Source organism: Syngnathus acus, chromosome 24 (assembly GCF_901709675.1).
Source record: "Syngnathus acus chromosome 24, fSynAcu1.2, whole genome shotgun sequence".
NCBI classification, from domain to species: Eukaryota; Metazoa; Chordata; class Actinopteri; order Syngnathiformes; family Syngnathidae; genus Syngnathus; species Syngnathus acus.
This window is the reverse complement of record NC_051108.1, coordinates 2088967-2111348: the sequence shown is the minus strand read 5'-3', so window position 1 is coordinate 2111348 and position 22382 is coordinate 2088967. Positions and strand designations below refer to the sequence as shown.

Sequence of the window (22382 nt, the reverse complement as noted above, 5' to 3'; positions counted from 1 at the left end):
AGAATTGAAACCTAATTTGAAGACTTCAGGAGTCATCAAGTGTCAACAAATCATTAGGGAGTGAATTTGAGGTAATTCAGTTATACATCAAATTTTAATAATAAAAGTATTATTTTGGTCTAATTATGTAAACTATTATTTTAATAAAAATGGGTAATTTTTTTCATATTTCGATATACTTTTTTTAATTTACAATCTCTATATGTAATAGTGGAGTTTGTCAAATGTGGCTTAGCTCGCCATCTAGTGGACAAAAAACGCAGTTCCCTTCGCTCCCAGTTTGAACCAAGTAGTGGATCGAGCTTGTGTGGCATCCATAAAACGGAGCGTATCACCATCAAGTGGCACCAAACATCTCTAAAGTGTCCGGTTTAACAAGCGTGTGAGCCGCGCCCCCCTCCCCAGCCCAATGTGGGAGGAGGAGGGTCATTGAGTCCCAGCCCCTTGGCTCCTTCTCGGTTGCTGCGCCTCTGCTGCAACTGTGCGCCACACGCAGCATGGCTCTGTGCGCAAGTAGGACGCTCCTGGCCTTCTTTGTGGCTTTCTGCACACCTGGATGCGGGTGGACAGGTAATGCTGATTTCTACCATGTACCAAGAATGTTCTGTCGTAATATTACTTTTGCTTCGTGGCAATGAAAGCATGGAGAAAAGGGTGCAGAGTAGGTGTGGTTGGGGTGGCTTGATGCTGAGTCGATTACTCTTCAATATTGTTTTGGAATTTTTTTTACGAGGGGAAAAAAGATCAATTTTGTGAATTTGTTGTCTGTCATTCCTTTTTACTGTTATTTTTAAAATTTTATAAGGCTTTGTCATTAAGTTTAGAGATGTTGTTAACATAGTGGGGTGTGCATGCTTGTTTTTTTTTGTTTTTGTACTAGAATGAAATGTAATTGCTCATCCACTACACTAGGTGGCAGTGAAGGTTTCATTGGCTGCATACTGATAGCAAAAATTATGTTACAAATATTTGTTTTTTGGGGTACATATGGGCATATATTTACCCTACGGACAGTCCAGAAATGTTGCCAATTTATAATTTATTTCCTTAAATTCCCAAGTTCCACTCTCCTGGAACTTGACTGCACCAAATGCTTTGGTGCCTACAGTCTGATATGATTCACTGCGAAAACATCCTTGAAATTATCGTCGTAACAACAGTCATGCGAAAATAAATCTCCAAAGCAGCAGACTTGGATAAGTGACCAAGGAAACATTTTTCCAAGTTTACATTCCTCTTCACTCCTCAGCAGCCCTCCTTTTTTTTTTTTTGGTTGGGTCCATTTAGTTTCTTACTGACGAATCACTTTGGGGAGCTCCTTAATGCAATCACAGGTCAGTTACACGCCTCCCCCCCGAGCATTTTTTACAGTAGTTGTTAATGGAGATGCGAGTGCTCCTCATTTACTTTCTCTATTCACATGTCATCGGGTTGTCAGCGTCATATTTATCAAGTTATTTTGTGGACTGCTGGGTGTATCGGGACGCCTTGGCAACAGGAGAACAGAGGCGTAGTGTATTTGGGTCATGTCAGCTCACCTCCTTGTGGAAAGCAGGAGAGTAAGTGAGACGGAGAAGAGTGAGTGGGGGAGAGGCGATCATGTCCTTGCAAGCCAGTGGAATTTAATTTCCCTGCCCCTCTTAACATGCTGGAATTCTGCAGGAGACTTTTCCACAATGAGGAATTTTTAGCGCCTTTTATTGTGTTTTGACGGAGAAAAATTGAAATGATCTCAATGATCTCCAAGCACCTGCGCCTCGACTGGCCAAATGCCAAATGCCAGCAGTGACATGTCTTGTGTCATGATGTCACGTCAGGGCAACGCTCCAAAATATTCAGTCTGAGCCACAAATAATGCACACCTGTCACCGCAGCCATGAGGTCATTAAACCGCTAAGCTAAGTTCAAACATTAATTTTGGAAGGCTTTAAAAGAGAAAATAAAATTAATCTGCGTCAAATCCTTGGAATTCTACAGATCATGTTTTAAGTCATTAGGAAAAGACAAGCCCGAGTTGGTTGATCTGCAAGAGGGAAGGCTGCGCCGCTGTGGGAGTGGTTACAGATGTATTTTATTTTTCATTTGGGTTCATTTGGGGTCAGGAGTGAGGGAAGACCGACAGGTAGACACTCAATGGCAGATCAAGGGTGGGCCTAGCTAGTGAGGGGTTGTTAAGTTGAATTATTAGGGTCAAGGGTACAGTTGTTGGGGTCGTGCAGCCGGGTCGGCGTTTGGGATTTTTTTGTGGCAAGGTGAGAGGTGCTCTTGTAAAAACCTCACCATGGTGTTTCCAAAGTTTTGACATGCCTGCTTTGACCCGAGGGATCTCGTCTCCTCGCAGCTTCGTCTCTGTCAACTAAAATTGCACGCATGGCTGATTTGTATTGCAGCGGAGAAGCCCTTGCGGACACATAATGGCAAAGCGACTTCATTGGTCAAAAGCCTGAGGGAGAGCTGGGAGCCTTCCATCCATCTGGACGGAAGGCCGGTGGAGCGCTTTAACAGGCCATTGAGGACTCATCGCTACACCCGAGTGGGCAAGGAGAGTCGTGCTCCCTTAGTGGAGGATGTCGGTAAGACCCCCACACACACACACACACACACACCTTGTGTTATTTCTTCGGCAGCGTCGTAAATAACACGCAGCGCTAGCCTTCGCTTCATAAATGTGTCTGGCCAGCTACTGTTGGAAACATCAAAGACACATTTGTTTTGACTTATTACGAGCAAGCCAGCAGAAGGAGAGGCGGAGTGGAATAGATTTCAGGAAAATAAAACACAAAAGGGGGAAAGTTGTGATGGAAAAGGAAAGTGATGATGACTCACAAAAGTTAGATTCATTTAAGGAAAAAAAAAAGGTTAGTGAATAGCGAGGTGGGAGTCCACTGTATATAATTTTCCAAATCTATATTTTTATTTTTAGATCCTGAATGGGTAAAGCTTGATGGCTTTGCTGTGCTGAGCAGCGCACCAGTCAGCAACACATCAACAGGTAAAAGTAACCGTTAGCCATATTATTGATTTGGCAGATTTAGCACCATATCACTCGTAGGCGGATTCCGATTTCTGCATGAACCTAAAATGCACTATAACCTTGACAAGCCAAGCGAGGCCCAGTGGGAAGATGGTACTTGACCTCCAAGTTTCGGACATGGTTACGTGCTGAGAAGGATGCAAAACACAAGGTTATCGCTCACGCAGTGTCACATTTTTACTTCCCCTTTGAAATGCAAGACACCCCTCCGGGGGCTTCAAATAGAACTCATTGACCTCGAGTGCATTTTTTCTCAAGTCAAAGCCAAGTTCAGGCAGGTGAGCGGAAAAGCAGACCGTTTTTTGAGAGAACTTCCTTCCTTGAGCCTTCCAGGCTGTTCCAAATATTTGATATTTCTCATATTTGTTTTCTGTCACAGGCGCAGCTAGGTTAACATACCCTGCGGCGAGAAATCAGACGGCGTTGAAGCGTGCTGCTCGGGTGAACAGAACAACACACCGCCAAAGTGCTTCTAGCCCCAGGACCTACAGGAGGAGGGCCCCTCAGTCTTCCAGCGGTCCCCGACAACCCGAGAGGAGCTTCGCAAGAACATCTTCACTGGCGAGAAGACACCACACCAAGCCTCAGTCTGACCAGAGGAACCGTAACTCGCAGAAATTAAGTAAGAAACTGTTTCATAGCAGAGTATTAGGTGAGGGATTTAGCTACATGTAGAATTCAGTGACAGGAGTATAATGAGTGCATTTTTTTGGTTCCGTTTTTTTAGTGTCATTCGTGTAAACCCTGGTCGTGCCTGGTATCCTTCTCTATTCATAGCATCTGAGTCCGTTCATGTGGTGTCACTGCAGGCACAGAACTCCCAAGGCCAGAGAGCTCCTGCAAACGATGCAGCAACAAAAATGATCGCTCCAGGTACGTCGCGCTGATTGGTCATCATTCTCATTGCCATTGATTTGAATCCTTTTATTTTGTTTGTCATGTCCTAAGCAGAGCCGCCTGAATACGAGGCGAAAGACATCAGTGTCAGGGTCATGTCTGCAAAATCAGTCCTCATCACCTGGGTTGACCCTGCTGTGGAAATGGGAAAGATCGAATCTGGGGAATTCAGGTGAAGAATAAACCAAAAATCTTGCAATTAAAAAAAATCGAAAGTTAAGCTCCGTCTGTCTCGTTGAAGATCCTACACTGTCCGGTACCGGGAGAAGGGTGAATCAGCCCGCTGGGAGTACAAAGAGAGCAACCAGAGGAGAGTGATGGTAGACACCCTGTCTGCTGATAGCATGTATGAATTTGCCGTCAAAATCTCTCAAGGAGAAAATGATGGCAAGTGGAGTGTATCCGTCTATCAGAGGACCCCCGAGTCAGGTAGGAGCACGCTGAAGAATTCCCGATGAGCTTATTCTTGGCTTTCAACGTCGGCTGGAGCACGTATCGGACAAAAAGTTGATTTACTGCAATGTCGGCATTTCCTCCCTGCTGAGTTTTCTGTCAACTTCCATGCATGATGTCAAAAGAAAGCAAACGATATATAGCGGCAATATTTTCCTTAGTTTAAAGAACCCTGGTCCATTTTATGGCTTCAAGTGCTTCAAGCAACATTTTTCCTCATGTCTGTTGTTGCCCTTGTGTTACTCATTTGTTCTCTCCTCACTTGTAAGCACCATCTGGCCCACCGGAGAACTTTGAAGTCAAACCGCTACGGGGTAAAGGGACTGCTGTGACGGCCACTTGGGATCCTCCTGAGGAGACCAATGGGAGGATACGAGGTAGAAGCAGATCGTCTAAAACCTACCGCAATGCCCAAGATCTTTAGCTCCTGAGTTCCAGGATGTGTCTTCACAGCAGTTGTCTCCACACAGAGTACATCCTGTCTTATGCTCCTGCATTGAAGCCATTTGGGATGAAAAGTATGACGTACCGAGGCAGCACCACCTCAGCGACGATAGACGGTCTAACACCTGGAGATCGGTACATCTTCAAGATCAAAGCCACCAACAGGAGGGGACAAGGGCCACTAAGCAAGGCCTTCAGCGTTGTCATGCCTGGATGTAAGAATGACTCAACGTGGACAGTATTCCAGTGTTTACATCATAAATTGAAGGTCCATTCTTTTCCTTCTACTAGCCAGCAGTGCCGTCTCTTCAAGGACCAAGGACAGCCAGAGGACTAGCTACAAGCCTTCCAAAAACGACGCTACCAATGACAAATCAGAGCTCCAATCAACGGAGGCACCAGAAGAAGAAGCGACCGAAGCCGCTCAGCCACGCAACTCTGCACCCGTCAGTAGACGGGTGCGCCCACTTTCTCAGACACGCTCTTATCACAGCATCATGTCCTCAGTAAGAGGAGGAGTCAGGAATGGAGTAAACAAAGGCAGAACCTCAGCTCGGGAGGATGAGGAGGAGGAGGATGAAGATGATGAGGGAATACCTACAACCTCCTCTCCGGAAGAAGCCACGACAACCATGGAGTCTGAACCTGAGACAAAAGAGCCATATAATGATGTTTCCTCTGAATCTGAGGATGACATTTATAGTGAAGTGGATGAAGCTCCAACTCCCGAGACCCCCAGCCTGAAAGTTTTTACACTCTCCCCAACGAAACCCTCGTCTGTTTATCCACAGCAAAGAAAACCCACAAAGCTCAGGCTCCATCAAAAAGGAGGCACCTCTTCATCATTGCCATTGCATCCAAAATCATCTTCTTCACCTTCGACCACAGCCCTGCGTAATACCCAATCAGAGGACATAAGAAAGGACACAGCGTCCACACACCTTCAGAGCAAAGACATGTCCAATGATCCTCGAGGCAAAGGATCTGCATCATCCGGCCGGACCAATGGATCTGGCTTTGGTGGACGAAACGGTTATGGCCGAAGGAACCTAGGAATTCCTTTTCGAGGAAATTCAACCAGAACGCTCAACGGTTACAGACCGGGTATAACTTCACAGTCACGTTTGCCGAGCAGAACTCACAATCAGGTCACATTGCAGTCCACCTTACCGGAGCAGTCCATCAATGAAGCGGCAGTTGGGTCATCTTCGGAAGGAAGGATCAACGGCAAAACGATATCATCGACGACGGAGAAATCGGAAATCGCTTCATCCGCCCCATCAAATGGCGCTGGAGCTTCAGATACAAACACCAGAAACATTTTAACTTCGCATCAACCAATAGCAACTTCAAACCGGGATTCACAGAGCTCTTTACAGAACATAGAAAAGTCAAATCCATCACCAGAACATGCGGCAACAAATGAGGGAATACTTCACCAGAGCAATTTCAAAAACACAGGGGAACCCAAAGTTGAAGAACCTACTCCAAGCTACAAAGAAGATCCCAGGGAAGAGGAGAAAAAGAAAAGCGAGGAGAGTCCTTCTCATAAAACAACTCGTATCAGAGTTAGTCCTTCCCTTGCGGAGAGATTTAAGTTCCTAACCAGGTCGGGTTCAGGAACAAGAGTCCCATTTTCCAGACATGGTGGCAGGACTCCTTGGAGCAGATCTGCATCCTCAACAGGAGCCGGCAGACCCATTCTGCAGGGGACACCCAGTAGGGACTCAGGTACTGCAGGAGGCTCCTCGATTCAGGAGACGAGTGAAAACCCAACTGCCACTTCTCGTGACTCACTAAAAAACGATGACCTGGGCGGGAGTTCTTACAAACCCTCACTGACTGACAGAAATTCCGAACATAGCAACTCAAGATATCCAACTCCACCAGCTCCTTCACCCTCTTCAAAGTCTGGCCTATCTATAAATGTGAAATCAAACGACGATGCTAATAACGATTATGATAAAAAGGACTACCTTGATAAGAGAGAAAACAGTGGGATCAATAAAAATGTTGCAAAACCCGCAGTGGACCAAACGAATCCAGCCACAACACCAACCGAAGCAAACAGAAACACGGAGGACAATGAGAGTGTAGCTACAAGAGACAACCCTTCGAGGACTAGCTCATCGCCCGTGGTCCCTCCGTCTTACCGCCGTCCTAATATCGGGATGAATGGGAGGATACGCTCTCCTCATCTTGGAACCAGACTGTTTGGTGGATCCAGGCTTCCTAGCAGATCACAATCAACACACAATTCTAGACTGGGTTCTTCAACAACATCTGATTCATCTTCATCATCCACCCACTCCTCTTCTTCGAATCGACTCAGACCAATGTTTACGTCAGATCGCAACGCAAGCAGAATCTCGACTCCAACGAGGACTGGGGGGATCACAGAGGGTCGAGTCCAGTCGATATCGTTGTCACCATCTTCACCTCGAGACGGCTTTAGAAGCCAGGGGGGCAGAAGTCGCTATCCTACCCTCAGAGGCAAAACACCCAATGGAGCTGCTATAGCCGCCAATGGAAATGGTAAAGTCAAATGGTAAAATGCATGAAATAGTTTGGAGACGTCACACGGCAACTCGTGAGTAAGACAATGATTGTGTAAATCTTCTCATCATCTAGGTCAAAATGGACAACCGCATCTGGATAAAGACTCCTCAGACAATCATGGAACGAGCAAGTCTGTTGGGCAAAGGCTTATTACTGGACCTGACGGAAACAAATGGGTAAAATTCCAAGACTAGACATGATCTTAATTATTCTAACATCTAACATCCATTGCGGTTGATTAAGTTGGTAGATCTGGAGTTGGGCATCCTTATGAACCAGGATGGAAAAGTCCTCCAGGACTCCCAGGGCCAACCAAAGAGAGTCGTACTTGGCGAGGATGGACGCACCATTTTTGGTATTACAGCGGTTTTAGAACACACTCATCAGGTTCAGTGTATAACGACTCCTTTCTTTCCAACTAGACCATCTGGGAAGCCCCCTGCTGAACCAGGAAGGCATGGCTTTGTTTGGTCACGGCCGAGATAGTCGCCCAGTGGTCAACCCCAAAGAGAAGATCCTCATGGTTGGAGGAAAACCGCTACTTGGCTTGGACTTGCCTCACCTCAGGACCACCACTACCACCACCACCAGAGCTCCAACCACTACACCGGAACCCACCACCGTAGAATGGACTACGGCGGAGTCCACCACTGAAGATCTATTCCCGACATGTCCACCGGGAACCTTCGCCAAAATGGATGAAGATGGGGATCTAATGGTTGACTCGGAAGGAATATTAAACTGTTACTCAGAAGGTGAGTCTTGTAAATACTCAAACGAATATGACATATATAACCTTGATATTGGTTCTCTCTTCCGATATTTGATTAATTGAGTCTTAGGTTGGGATTTTGGATCCGCATGGATAAAGTGAGCCAAACACAAGTTGTTTTGGCCGCTGTGAGTCGTTGGCTGTCACTCTTTCACTGCAGGTGTTTGGCTGTCTAAAGAACAACGCTGCACATGGGCGCCATTTGATATTTCCCCTCTCTTACTACAAGATTTGCTTTTGCTTCAAACATTACGGGCAGATAATGCACAGTTTGAAGCGCTTATGACAAAACATTTTCTGGTACTGCATGACAAGAAGCTCTAAAAGTGCAACTGGCCTGTTGAAACAATCCTTCACACATTTTCCATCCTTGAATGTGTTTGTTGACTAGATTCTAATTCACATACACACGCATTCTGAGAAAGTGGGCAGAAAAAACACATGACACGTCAATAACGATTGTTTTGCTTTAAGTAAATGGATTGCGTTCAAAATGATCTCATCCAGCTGCCCGCTAATGACTCCATTGTGTTTGACATACTTCATGGTGGACGTTATAAAGGATCCAGCCTGTTGTTGAGTTGGGTATAAATCACTTCTTAGCAAATACTCATAAATACTTTTGTCGCTAGATGACTTTGTACTCCAGACTACGCCGCTTCCGCCTACTACGACACCTACTACTACGACGGCACCGCCGACAACCACAACCACCGTCGCCACCACCACAACAGAGATGCCGACTCCAGACACCAGATCCGGCCGAGGTCCTTTAGCAGAGTTTGACGAAAGTGGGAAGAGGCGATTTACAGGTAATTTATAAAAAAAAATGTTTGATGCTCAGTCAACGTTGGCCCTCCTGATAAAACTCATTTAAAGACTCTATGACCAAAGTTGAACATGGATTAACGATTCATGCAATCAAATCCAGCCAAATGAATGTTGATCCAAATAACATAAGCCTTTATTTATGCCTCTTGGAGCAATCAGAATATGAAAAGCGTGTTGGGATAAGCATTGTAATCTCCCAAGCTGGACTTTTACCCAAAACAAAACAATCGCCCTTAATCACAGCTACACTGATCTGAACTAATTCTTTTGTTATTTCCTGTTAGTGGTCTCACCTTGGTGCTATTGTTTCGGTCTCATTTGGTTTTAATGAGCCAAATCCTGCTAGTCATAACACAATTGAAATATTTTGGTATATTTGCGATTATTTATATAGATGAAACTTGGAAATTTGACTTAGCTCAACGATTGATTAGACTGGTCGATTACAGCATGCAATTTTCTGCGAGAAGACAGATTTGCTTTTATCAGCCTTATCGTGGAGATTTACGAGGGCTCTCATTTGCTCCAAAATCAACATTTGTTCTTTTGGACATCGTTTATTTTGGTCAGTAACGTGACCACCTCCTTTCACATGGCGCCATCTGAAAGTTATTATACTCCCTTATTATGTGCGGCGATAAAAACGGGCACTGAACCGAGGAAAAGTGAACAACGAATAAAACGAGTCACATTTGTTCTCTTAAGCTAACATTATCTCGAGTTATTTGTTCTACGGCCTACGATCAGACGAACATGAAACAAAGAGTCTTAGCTTGTCATTCTTATAAATTGCGTAAATCCCCTTTACGATTGCGTCCACGTCGACAGAGTGAATTGTGCTGGATGAGTCGGATGTCTCGACATATTTTATCTTGTATCTGAACTCTGCTGCGAGACTTTTCCCAGTCATATTTTATCCGCTTTGGAGTCTCACATGCCAGATATGTTTGGATTACAAGCGGAGGATGCGGAGTCTCAAAAGGGAGGGTTCCGTAACAAAGATGAGGAAACTGCAGGATTTCAACGAAAACCAAGAAAAAATGAAATTGTTATCATTGTAATTAGAAGTGGTAAACTGTCCCATACACGCACACACACACAGCGAGAGCTGCGGAATGTCGACACTGACACGTGGAAGACTCTCGGCCCAATCATCTGCAGAGGTGGGAACGGGTCCAGCCTCATGCGGTTGCTTCCAAATCCCAGTTAAACTCGGAATTCACAGCTGTAGGTCCAGCTGGCCTTCTCCGAAACGCAGAAAACAAAGAGGCAAAGGCGGAGGCGACGGAAGGACTTGGTTTAAGATCATATAAGTCAAAACTCGAGTTTCATTTCAAATGGAATGAAAAGGATCTGTTTCCAAGATCCAAGGTTTTCCTGACATTATTTCCCTTTTGAAATATAAATATCAGCGACTATGATTTTGTATGAATGGTATCATTCATTGCTGAATTTCCATCTGCCCATCAGCACCGTATGTGAACTACATCCAAAAGGACCCGGGATCTCCGTGCTCCCTGACGGAGGCTCTGGAATACCTCCAAGTTGACATCCTGGAAGATCTGATCAAGAACGACACTCGCGTCTCCAATCAAAAGCAGCCGCCCAAAAATAAACCCCATAATCTCACCGTGGTCGCCATGGAGGGCTGCCACTCGTTCATCATCCTGGACTGGGGCCGTCCATTGAAGGATGACATGGTTTCAGGTAAGAGAACAAAATGGCCGCCTAACAAAATGGCTTCTTGTGCTCTTAAGCTTTATCACAGTTTGTTGGAATTTCTCAGTCTATTCCGTTTCTCAGGGGAAACAAAAAAGTCTGTGACGCACGGAGGTTAAAAATAATTTAAGACCAGGAGCTTGTGTGTGAAAAATGCGGGACTATCAGAGGCAAGGTTTTAAGAGTCGCAGAATGTTTGATTTGGCAGACACACACGAGCCCCTTCTTGTGTTGTGGGACGGGCCGCCGTCTTTTGATGTGGAAAACAGATAGTGTCTCCAGTGCCACATTTTTCTTTTTTTTTTGGGGGGGGGGGTGTATTTGGTATTTTCTTTTCAGCCCTTAGCGTTTCCTTCCCGCTGGTGTGAATCATTTGCTTTACTTTCCACTTCGTATAAGATGAAATGATCATCTGTTGCAGTATTTAAGATATTTTTCTGAAGCTTTTTTTTTTTTTTTTGGTCAATTTCTTTTGGAATGTTTCATTCATAGTTGAAGTAGGGAATGACGGTAGATTAAAACTATTCCCCGCTGTCAACAGTCAGCTGCGTTGATGTGGCTCCAATAAAAATAAAAAAAAAGTCTCAAAATTCAACAGGTCAGGTTTGATGTGCTGCCATATGTTGTTTCGATAAAGCTTTAGAGGGAATTCCTCCAGGGTGCACGACCTCCAGGTCACGTACCGGATTGGAGTGTTTTCACTGCATGACTGCACGAGTGACGCGAAGAAGAAAACAGGAAGTGGCTGGATTAAAGCCGACCCCGAAAAGTTATTTTTGTAACGGTAGACCAGAGTGGACTCATTCAAATTCTGTTTTGTGCTTACAGGCTACATGGTGTACAGTGCTTCGTATGATGACGTGCTCAACAATCGATGGTCCTCAAAGGTATCCAATGGGACTCATCTGGCTGTGGAGAATCTCAAACCCAACTCCAGGTAACAATCACTTTGTTTTTTGTAGCACCGGGCTTCAAACAAAATGCCCGACTTGTCCAAAAACACACACCTGCAATATTTGGTGAGTCATGTTTTGTTGAAGCCGTCCAAAATGCGGCCCAAAAAACAATAACGTCGTAAAACGGATCCGTTTTGAACTCCGTGAGATCAAGCCCCAATAAAAATGGCTAACTTCTTGTTTTCCAAGTAAGAGAACATCTTGTCTAAATTGATCAAGTCTGGTATGAAGTGGAACAGCCTCTGGTGCTCTTTCTTGGCTCTGCTGGATTTTGGACTGTTAGGACTCCATCTCACCGTGACACAACACCTAAAATATTCCCATAGTTCTTTGTATATTCATTTATATGGCACTGATTTGTTTGTCTTTATGAGGGGATGCGATTGTTAAATCAAAACAGCTTGATGATGATCCAAGCACTCTGACAAGCTTCCTGATCATCCAAACATCTGACTCAATTTGACTCGACGGTGGCATGCGGAGAAATATGTTTTGAATATTCATCACAAACATGTCATCAGCTGATGAAATCCATTTGCACGAGGCTAAACAACGCTTGTCTCACATTAAGAAGTAGCACGTCAATGTACGACACTCATTCTTCTCCTACTTTCCTTTTTTTTCAAGTCGGGTCGAAATGACCCATCTATGTGGATTTCGACACGATAAAGCACAGGTGTTTCGTCTACGGCCTGCCGAGAGCCGAACGGAGCACCTGCTGAAAAAGTCAAACAATGGAGCTGTGTTTCAAGTGTCAACTTTTCCGAAAGTTGGTCTAGCTCCTCCCTAGCAACCAGCGTGTATCCAAGCTGGCATGTCTGTCTGTCTGACTTGGTTACAGTTACTCATGGGACCACTGCTGTGGGACACTCTTGGCATTTCCCAAAACTTGAGGCTCCTTCTGCTTTCCAGACACGCACACACACACTATACGTCGCTGCTCTAATGCGGATATATTTCCACAAGGTGTTCTGCTCGTTAGATTAACAAAATATGCAGCATAAGTCGTTTAGAACCTCGACAGCTGACGAAATAGGGCGGACGAAAACAGTTTGTGAATAATTGCCTCGGCAGTTTTATCAGAACCGGATCGTGAAAAGAAGACCAGTCACAGTTTCCACCATTTTTGGAAACGGTTTCTCGTTAGCAAACAGATCAAATGCAGGAGAAATATAAATCATTTGAGTTATTTTGGAATAATAGAGGTTGAATCAAGCCACTCCATTTCAAACTACAAGAGATCATCTGAGGCCCTTTTTCCAAATATTTTCGAGTGAGTTCCTTTGTTTTTGTATTCTGCTTGCGATTTTTTTTCCACCCCGCTCCAATTTGGTTTTTCATGACATCACCGCTCTCTGCATCTGCTTTTTCTTTCCTCCTCTTTCTCGCTTCGGTGCTGTATATTTCGGTCACTGTTGTTATGTGGCTCCGGTGATTGGAACCAGGCCTGGCGGTTGCAGGCTTTTTGGCTCCCAAAATGATCGGAGGGCCAACTTGCGTGAATGGACTCCTGCACAAACAAATCCTCCGTGAAGTTGTGATACTTCCAGTGAGTTCATCCTGCCTTGCTATCATCTAATCGACGCTTGTCCCTTCAGCCTACTTCCTACCTTCAAAGTGATCTGCTCCACTTTGAATCCCCACCAATAGGAAACGGGCCTCGAGTCCCGAATCGGGCTGACCAAAGTCGTCTGCTATCGTCATTAGCATTTGCTTCACTTTTGCAGAGCCACAACAGAATGACACTAAAAGCCCTCTTGAGTTGTGCTTTTTGTTTTCTTTCAGGTACTACTTCAAAGTCCAGGCCAAGAATGTGTTTGGGTTGGGACCCATCAGCGATACGCTCACCTATGTCACCGAATCAGGTGAGCAACAGGGCAGCATAAAAATGTCATGACGGGGTTATTTATTCTGCCACAAATAAAAATCGTCTGACCTCAAGGAGGCCATCGCAGGCTACCAGATGTGTTTCTCTATCAGGTGAAAACATTAACATTGTCCGCCATGTTGTTTCTTTCAGACGATCCTCTTCTCATTGAAAGACCGCCTGGTGAGTCTACACATTATTTTGACTCGTGTCCTACGAAAACTTCAATGAGTGCAGTCCAATTAGTTTTTGACATACTAGTAAGTCAAACTTAAAACGAAATGACCACTACATACCTCGTAGAAATCAAAAAAGCAATAACTCTAGAACGGAGCCCTGAGGGACGCCAGGACTTGTATGTTGCTACAGTTACATTTAATCTTTTTTTGGGGGGTATATTTTTGTTTCAGGCGGAGAACCAATTTGGATCCCTTTCTCCTTCCGCTACAACTCGGCCCACAGTTCCTGTCAAGGCAGTCAGTACGTCAAGCGGACGTGGTACCGGAAGTTTGTGGGCGTGGTTTTGTGCAACTCTCTGCGATACAAGATCTTCATGGGAGACGGTCTTAGAGGTATGTTTGAATCCACGTTTTGTATTGAATAACAAATACCCTACTTGAATCTATTCAGGTCAAAACAATCGTGCTGGTTAGTTTATTGTCTATTATGCATTACAGATGTTAGTTTTCACGCTAAGACTCAAACTCCGTGAAGATGAACTGTATGAACAAAAGCGTTTCATCCTGCAGAGCCTTTCTACAGTATCGGAGACACGGTGGGAGAAGGAGAAGATCATTGTCAGTTTGTGGACTCGCACAGGGACGGCAGGACTGGGCCCGCGTATCTCTCTCTTACTCTGCCTTCAGCTCAAGGTAAACATGAGCTCATAGTTGGGCTTCTTTTGAATTTCAAACAGGCGGGCTTGGCTCGATGTTTTTTTTTGCTTGGACTGGTTGCGACTAGTTACACGCAATTATCTACATTGCCCTTTGGGAGTTTGTGATGACTGATGTTTAATGGGGAGCAATTCAATGACGTTGAGGACGCGGTGCTAATTCTATATCCCCTCCCCCCCTCCCCTGTAGGATATTATCGTGCCTACAGACAGGAGCCTGTCACATTTGGAGTGATTGGCAGAAGAACATCCCATCCTTTCGTGGGCTGGTATGAATGTGGGGTGCCCATCCCTGGAAAGTGGTAGGAGGAGTGGGAGGGGGGGCACTGTTACAAAGGGCAACCAATCAGTCGCCCCGCCAACTAAAACAGAGACTTTTGCTCGCCGCAACTAAAAGACACCACTTTAATCAAATGAACATAATGCTTTGACGCAAGCCCTGTGTATTTTGTTTTGTTTTGGTTTTTTTTACATAAAGCAGTCTGTATATGAGGGAAGAAAAGGCATGAGCTTTGTAAAATTCTTGTCAAGCAAGCACCCAAGCAGCAGGTCCATATGCAATCTTATTTAAGGAACATGCATAATAGGCAATAAACTGAAGTCTGTTGAGTTTCAGTCTGAAATCGGACCTTTTTTTTTTTTGATCATTTACTTCCATCGGAATTTTTAAAGCATTACCACTTATGTTTTTAAATGTATGCAGATGAAGAATAAAGGAGCTCAGGAATCAAAGGCGCCCTCGGAAAGCGCAGCGATGAAAAGAGCACAAATCATTTCATCATCCCAGACACATTTTATTAGTCAATCAGCGCTTGATCAAGGTTTTGTTTTCGAGTTCCAATCGATCCATTGGGAGACTTGAGTCATAACATTATTGTCGGCCAACTGGAGCAGTTAAAACACTACTAAATATCCAAAAAGAACATATTGAGCACAGATGCAGGTGAGCCGGGTCGCAATTTTAATGGTGAGGAATTAAAAAAAAAAACCCATTTAATTGTTGCAGAATCGAAATCTTTGTTATTTGAGTGCAACGGGCTCGCCGGACAAATCTCCTCAATATGTTTGTGATCAAATCTTTGATCATGGATTTTCACATCCAACGGTCACTTTTTATGACTCGCGGTGTCGAAAGGGAAAAATACTTTGCCCGTGATGTGTCGGCTGGAAAATGAGTGGAAAAGCCTGCGCCGTATTTGTCGCCGATTGAATCGTTACGTCATGAGATTCATTGGCAGCTCACGTTAGTTAGGCTGCTTCCAACGAGCAGCTGTTGCGTTCAAATAAGCGGCGGTAGCCACCGGCCGCGTTCATCTTCCACGAGAAGAAAAGGCCTCAGGGTCCTGTCATTATAAAATGGCTACCTCGCCAAAATACTTCATTCAACGCATTTGTCATGAGCGCTAACTAAAGCCAAAAATGTTGATGTCATGTATATTCGATGTCACTCCTGCCGCTGGGCAATTAAGGGAGATGAATGCTTGTTTCTGCAGTCATACTGAGCTCATTTGTCAAATTTTAAACGGTAGGGTCAATGTCATATTTTTACATTATATTTATATTTTATTATTTATTTTATATATATTATATATTTTTTTTATTTTTATATTATGCTATATATTTTTTTATATTGATATTTAACTGTACAGTGCTCAGTGCTTCACTTCATTTAGCCAATCTTGCCCCCCAAAAAAAAAGAAACATCTGTTGATTAAGTCCACGAAAAGTGCCTTTAAGCCCCCCCCCCCCTTTTTTTTCTTCATCTCATCGCGGTGGTCTTTGTGGAATAAATGCGCCGATGACAAAGAGTTTGGCCCGTGAGCGTCACCTATGCTGCTGACCACATTAAGGTCTGATTAGATCTAGTCGGGCGGACTGTCAGATATTTTCCCAGAATCTGTCGGAGCACGTGTGATAGTTTTCATGCGGGACGGTGAGCGTCAAGGTCCGTGCACGTGGCGAAAGACACAACTTTTACAGCATAAAGGGCAAAAGGCCACGCTGGCTTGATTAAGTCCAGGCCCGAGCTTACTTTCCACACGTACATGAGCTTCTTTCTGGCATCACTGTGGAGCATTTAAGAGCACCTTTTTAATTCCAGATGATTAAAGAATGTGAACACACGTCACGTTATTGAGAAGTGGGTCACCGTTTGGCCTGGAAAAAGTTAAGAAAGCTTAAATCATCACAGTGAAGCCTCTGACAGGCAGGAAATGTATTTAAAAGCCTCTGATTTGACAACAGATGTTTGACTTACAGCTCGAGTTCCGCATTTCGACATGTCGCCTCGACATTGTTATCGCTAATATTTAACAGGCATTTATTTGGAGTGGAATTGCTCCAAAACCTGCCTACAGGAAGAAAGCTATTTTGTTTTACTCACATTAACCTTACATTTATATTTCATTTATAGATATTTAGCATCATTAATATACTTTTTTTTTATTTGTTTATATTTTTAATTTATTTTGTTATTTTTATTTTTTATCACCAGTGTCCACTATATATTATATTATATTACATTATATATTATATATATATTTGTAAATAGTTTGCACTAAATCAAACGTCCAAAAACACTTCCAAAGATTTAGCTGACTGGCTGCTAAAGACCACACACACATATTAAACATTCAAATTTGGGTTCATTAACAAAAGATGGCATTCGAATGTAGTTGGCACAGGAGCTGCGCCGATAAATACTGAAAATAGCTTTTATGACATTTTTATGATTTTGTGTATGTGTGTGTGTGTGTTACATTGTGTTGGCTTTAAAGTGCATGAGAAGAAAAAAGGCATCTGGACCCCATTTAGGAAAGTTTCAGTTTTAGACATACCCGCCTCAACCCAAAACACAAAATATGATGAACCAAAAACCTCAAGGAACAATAAAAACAATCCAAATCTGGAAATTATTAATTGCCCACTCTGATCTTATGCTTGTAAAAAAAAAAATCTACGAGTGATACGAGTGTTTATTTTATCCCGTCGTGCTCCAGGTGGTTTTCTTTTCTCGTCGATATTTGGGGGCACTCACATCGGAATATAAACAGAAAAAAAAACGCATGTTCCGCACCATTTCAATCAAAAATGGAAAATGAGCCGTAGCTGAAAGTGATCATCTGTCAACCTTAAAGGTTCACTTGTGAAATTTCTTTCAGGGGCAGCAAACGCCAAACAAAACAAAGAGACGCTCAGGATTTCCAAGAAGCGACTTTGGACAGTAATTTTTTTTTTTGCTGACGGCAATTTTGATTTCCCCCCCCCAATTAAATTATAAGAAAATTCACCTGAAATCTTTGTATTAGTCACCACTATTGTCATTTGACACATTTGACCTTCAAACTACCTCCACTTTTTTTTTTTTTTGCCCCTCAAGCTTTTTGTCGTCATCTTTTCCATGCCGACTAGTCCAACTTTTTTTTTTCGTGCGGACGTGTTTAGACAGACAGTTAAACATAGCAGACCGCAATAATGAATTTTTTTTTTTTTTGCATGATCACACTTAGTCTGTCAAGTGGGAGGCAGCAAAGAGGAACCTGTGGACGTTTTGGAAATGACCAGTCAATCCTTGAAGAAACAAAAGTGTACCTAATCTATTGTCCTATTCTGAACATGCCGCTTTGGATGCAAACATGTTTCTTTTTTTTTTATCTTGAAGTTTTGACTCCAAACCACGGTCTGTTCCATATTATCTTGAGAGATGCTTTGTGATTAGCCTTTGTATTGTATTTTTCTCATCTTTGTCAGCTCATACATCTTTTGCCTCCATTGTTTCACTGCTGGCTCAATTGTAGATTCTTTGACCATTGGATAATTTATTTTAAGGGCCAAGATGACGGCTCACGTGGACGCAAACTCAAACATGGATGAAAATTAACATTTGTATATTGCGTACGTTTATTATTTTGCCAGTGAAGCTGACTGGAAGACTAATTGAGAGACGAAAAAAATGCCGACATCAACAGTTTTCTTGCTGTAAGTGACAAGAGGGAAAATATTTTCATGTGAGGTCACGGATGCTTTCAAGAACGGCCGTCAAGGACGTCGTCGACATCAAGCCAAGTCTGCCGCGTTCTAAAGGCCAAGCGTAACGACCTTGAAAATATCCGCCCTTTCGACTCGCCACCAGATGCTATTCGCTTCTTTCGAGCCTCGTTCACATGACACGTCTGTGGCCAAAGAGCTGCTGTGTCAAAAATAAATATATCCGGGCACTCATTAAATCTCCATTGCAAATCCAACAATTGGACCAATGCCAAATGGGATTGAGACTACAAAACACAGGTTGACAAACGTTGGCCCATTATTAGAAAATGACAACAACTATGTACAACTAAATATCCAGGTAAAAGCAAACCAGCCTAAACCCGAACGACCCCAAAGCCGCTCGTCTTTTATTACACGGCTGTCTGGAGGACATCCTTAAGTGTTGCATAACTGCAAAGACCTAACCAGCCGTGGTTACACCCTTCTGTGAAGAAGAAAAAAAAAATAACTCCCTTCTCTTTTGCTCAGAATATTCAAGACGGGCTTTGCCAAGGAAAACTGGTCCTCTGGTAGGATTCAAATGAACCGTAATTAACCACAACTCAACATCCAGACATGGTATGTATAGTTTGATGTTTTTTCTGTGATTTGCAATCAAAATCGCTGTCATATATACAAATACAGAGTTCTTAGTAATTGATGGCTTTAAAATTGTTTACATTTCAAGTAAGCAATTATACACAAAGAAGAAAGACTGTTGTTGCGTTTATAGTAGAGCGCCGCAATCATTGATAGGAAAGTAAAAGGTATAATGCTGCCATCTAGTGGCCGAACTAAATGCCGCAGGATTCCGTTGCCTTATACTGCAGTGATATTATCATCAACGCATATAACATCACACATTGATCATGAAGTCCCAGTTCACATGTTGACTCTTGCTGAATTCAAAGTATCAAATGACGCAGTCACTTGTGACGTCATCGAGTCTTTACACAAGCAGCGGTTAGTGAGTTAGTTAGAGGAAGTTGCATGAAAAGGAAGGAAATACGGCAAATTGACTCCAGCGTGCATCTTGACAGCAGTGCACACATACTCGGGATGCTCGGGTGCTTCGCCATGACACTGCTTATGCTTCCTCTCATCATAGCAGGTAAGAAAAAAAGAAATATATGGATATATACAACTCCAACTGAAGGCACCCCAACTCTCTTTTGCAGGCCTCAATGGTGACACGGACAATTTGCAGCTCATGTTTCCGTGCGACAATTCCGTGTGTTATCACTTTTGGAGATTCAGCACAAAAATCCGGCGCATCGACGTTGCGATAACAAGTAACGGACAGATGATGGAATCTACAGGAGACAACAACCAGGATATAAAATGTAGCGAGAAGCTCCGACGTCTGACGGACGACACCATTGGCTTGCATTACTGCAAAATAACAGAGAACGCCTTCGTGCCACAAAATGGTCCGTAAATCCATTTGAGCAAAACGTTGCAATTTTTGGAGAACAAAAACAAGAGAGCAACGTCTTCTTTTGTGGTTTCTTTAGAAGTTCCTGAATTCAAAGTGGCGCCGGGCTTTGGCGTATCTTTCCAGTGCACTCTGGTGCACTTCTTGACGCTGCGCCATTGCCTCATCTCGGACCGGTCCAGCGTCCGTTTGATGTGGGTGGACCAAGATGGCCGGGAAGTCCGCGACAACTCCAACTATCACATATCGCAAAGGTCCCAGTGCGACGTCACCTTGACTGTCACCTTGCAAGCTCCTGGGAGCGAGGCGTTCAGGTGCCTGGCTCGCGTGGGAAAATCTCCTGGAAACTCCTGGATTTCGGCGGCGATGCGAGTCCAAGTACTAGGTATGGACCGACGACTAACACAGAGCTCTTATTCTGATTCGACTAACACCATTTTGCCTGTTTAGTTCCCAAAATGAAGGGAAAGGGAAGAGGAAACTTCAATTTAGATGACGTAGAACCTCAGGGTATGGGATGAAGTCCACTCATTTTTTTTAAAAATGACTGAAATTGCCACAAAAGTGACTTTGACGCCGTGCCTCCAGGCGGCAGCCGCTACCAAGTCGGCGTGATATTGGCGGTGTTGGCGTTGGCCGTGTTGACCGCCTTGGCTGCCATGTTTGTCGTGGTCAGGCGACGAAAGGCAGCGAGTAAGTAGTGACCAGAAGAGAAGGTCCTAACATGCAACAAAAAATGTATTTTGATGTTTTTGAATGATGATTTCAGACTTGTCCATAACCGCCTGTCCCACGCCAGTTCGCAACCATGTAAGTTTAAGCCTGACACTTTCAAGTGGGAGCACGCTAACAAAGTTTTGTGTCGCCGCAGGCGGCGGACGACGTCATTTATGCCGATGTGGTCTTCCCCGTTGGCGCAGATCAAATTTCTTTCACTCAGGGCCAAGATACGGAATACGCCTGCGTTCGCTACCGGTAGTCAACTTGTTTTTTTTCGTTTTTGGATTCATCAGGTTTTCTTGCCGTTTGAATGTACATAGCAGCTGTTAAAGTATCTTGCGTATATAAATAGTCTACCTCAACAAATACTACTTCCCCCTTTGTGTCAAATCACGTGACAAGAAAAGTGACTTCCTGGAGTATTGTGAACATTCTGTTCTTTTTTGGGGGGATTTTAAATGGATTTTCTTCCCCTCAGAAATGTTTAACATTTAAGATTAAAATAAAATTTAAATGAATAAAATTAAACATTTAAGATTAAAATGACATTTTAATTAAATTACATTTAAATAGAAAAATTCACTCTTTTTTTCCCCCTCAAAAACACATGACTATTCTAATAAAAACACATTTCTACAATTTTTTCCCCCTGAATTTTGACTTTAGCTTGCATTGTCACACACACAGTGGTCACACGTGCACGCATACACTGTAACACACAGTCTCAGCAGGCGAGAGACTGCCGGAGCCGGTCCCAGCGTTGCCCGATTTGCATTTTAAATGCTTTTTTTTTTTTAGTCAGCCCACTACTGTGTTGTTCACAGTGCATCTCCACACCTAAGAGAGGTGTGTGTGTGTGTGTGCGCGTGCGTGACAGAACGATGCGAGTGGGGGTGTTGAGCAGATAAGACAAAAATGTTTGCAAGGAGAGAAATTTGTAGAATATTATTCTAAATGTTTGCGCATATACATTATTCTTGAGCTACGTAAATTTGGACTCACCTCATGGCAGCGGGCAGTTTGGCCGAAAGTGACACATGCGTCAAAACGTTCATTCCACTCCAAGTTGAAGTTTACTGTCAAACTAAACACAAAACAGAGTGTTACACTTTGTGTTATAAAAGCAACCACACGTTTGTTTTATTTTTTTAAATCATTTTTAACTGATTTTTTTTTCATGTCAAAATGTCCTTGTCCACTGAACTTTATTTTTTTTCATGCACTTTTTGGGCGTGCCCCTTGCCTTGCGCAACAATTTCCCCATTGTCGTTTCAAAACCTTTTGGCGTGGGCCCTCCGCAAGTCCTTTCGACACACACACACTGCAACCATTCAAGCGTGGAAAAACTTACATGCATCATTTACTCACCGATGCATTGTGAGGTGTGTCACGCAATCAGCTGATAAGGTCAAAGCCGCGAAGCCTGTCCGAGCCAGGCACCAGCGTGTCTGACGGGTCGGCGGGGGCCAAATGCTGCTGGCCCCTGCTGTGTGTGTGCGCGTGTCACTTCGCTGGGGGTGCGTGGAACAAAAGGAGCCTTGATGACCGAAATCCTGCAAGACACAAGAGAGAGAGAGGGCAAAGGTGTTAAAGGAGCAGAGGCCGAGCTCCACGCCCAGTCTGAATACTTTCCTCTCCAATACGCAAACGGGATTCGCAGGCCACTGGCCGGGCCTGACTTCGAGTCAGACTTTATTTCGCCATTTCTAGTTGTAAAAAGTTCATATTTGGTCTACAATGGATTTGATAACATTTCACACCTTTAAAAATG

The 22382-nt window shown here is 43.7% G+C and overlaps 3 protein-coding genes across 8 annotated transcripts in view; 2 read left to right on the top strand and 1 right to left on the bottom strand.

The window, feature by feature from the left end:
* otofa (otoferlin a) overlaps positions 1-22382 on the bottom strand; it is a 91356-nt gene that overhangs the window by 21527 nt on the left and 47447 nt on the right. The window contains exons 5-6 of one of the 3 annotated variants that reach the window (XM_037244119.1): positions 21980-22164; positions 21614-21695 (exon numbers count right to left, since the gene is read on the bottom strand). In XM_037244119.1, the coding sequence (XP_037100014.1) occupies positions 21614-21666 (53 nt within the window). In that variant the 5' untranslated portion in view covers positions 21667-21695; positions 21980-22164. Of the gene's footprint in view, positions 1-21613; positions 21737-21962; positions 22165-22382 lie in introns of those variants that run through there. The other 2 variants (XM_037244116.1, XM_037244117.1) reach the window with 2 other exon arrangements.
* fndc1 (fibronectin type III domain containing 1) lies at positions 446-15042 on the top strand. 4 transcript variants are annotated; one of them, XM_037244121.1, is made up of 21 exons: positions 446-570; positions 2391-2573; positions 2924-2992; positions 3414-3656; positions 3812-3907; positions 3986-4103; positions 4173-4360; positions 4654-4761; positions 4855-5043; positions 5120-7363; positions 7460-7563; positions 7631-7742; positions 7810-8142; positions 8792-8971; positions 10461-10697; positions 11538-11646; positions 13451-13530; positions 13686-13715; positions 13943-14104; positions 14282-14404; positions 14618-15042. In XM_037244121.1, exons 1-21 carry the CDS (start codon positions 498-500, stop codon positions 14731-14733), a joined length of 5097 nt encoding a protein of 1698 aa, XP_037100016.1. In that variant the 5' UTR covers positions 446-497; the 3' UTR covers positions 14734-15042. The 4 variants fall into 4 exon arrangements, with proteins under 4 accessions (XP_037100016.1, XP_037100015.1, XP_037100018.1 ...); XM_037244120.1 differs by having other exon boundaries at positions 3983-4103; XM_037244123.1 differs by lacking the exons at positions 446-570; positions 2391-2573; positions 2924-2992 and having other exon boundaries at positions 3520-3656; positions 3844-3907.
* Positions 19463-20983, top strand: LOC119117700. Its single transcript, XM_037244144.1, has 7 exons — positions 19463-19567; positions 19635-19886; positions 19971-20276; positions 20342-20401; positions 20480-20584; positions 20661-20701; positions 20763-20983. Exons 1-7 carry the CDS (start codon positions 19516-19518, stop codon positions 20868-20870), a joined length of 924 nt encoding a protein of 307 aa, XP_037100039.1. The 5' UTR covers positions 19463-19515; the 3' UTR covers positions 20871-20983.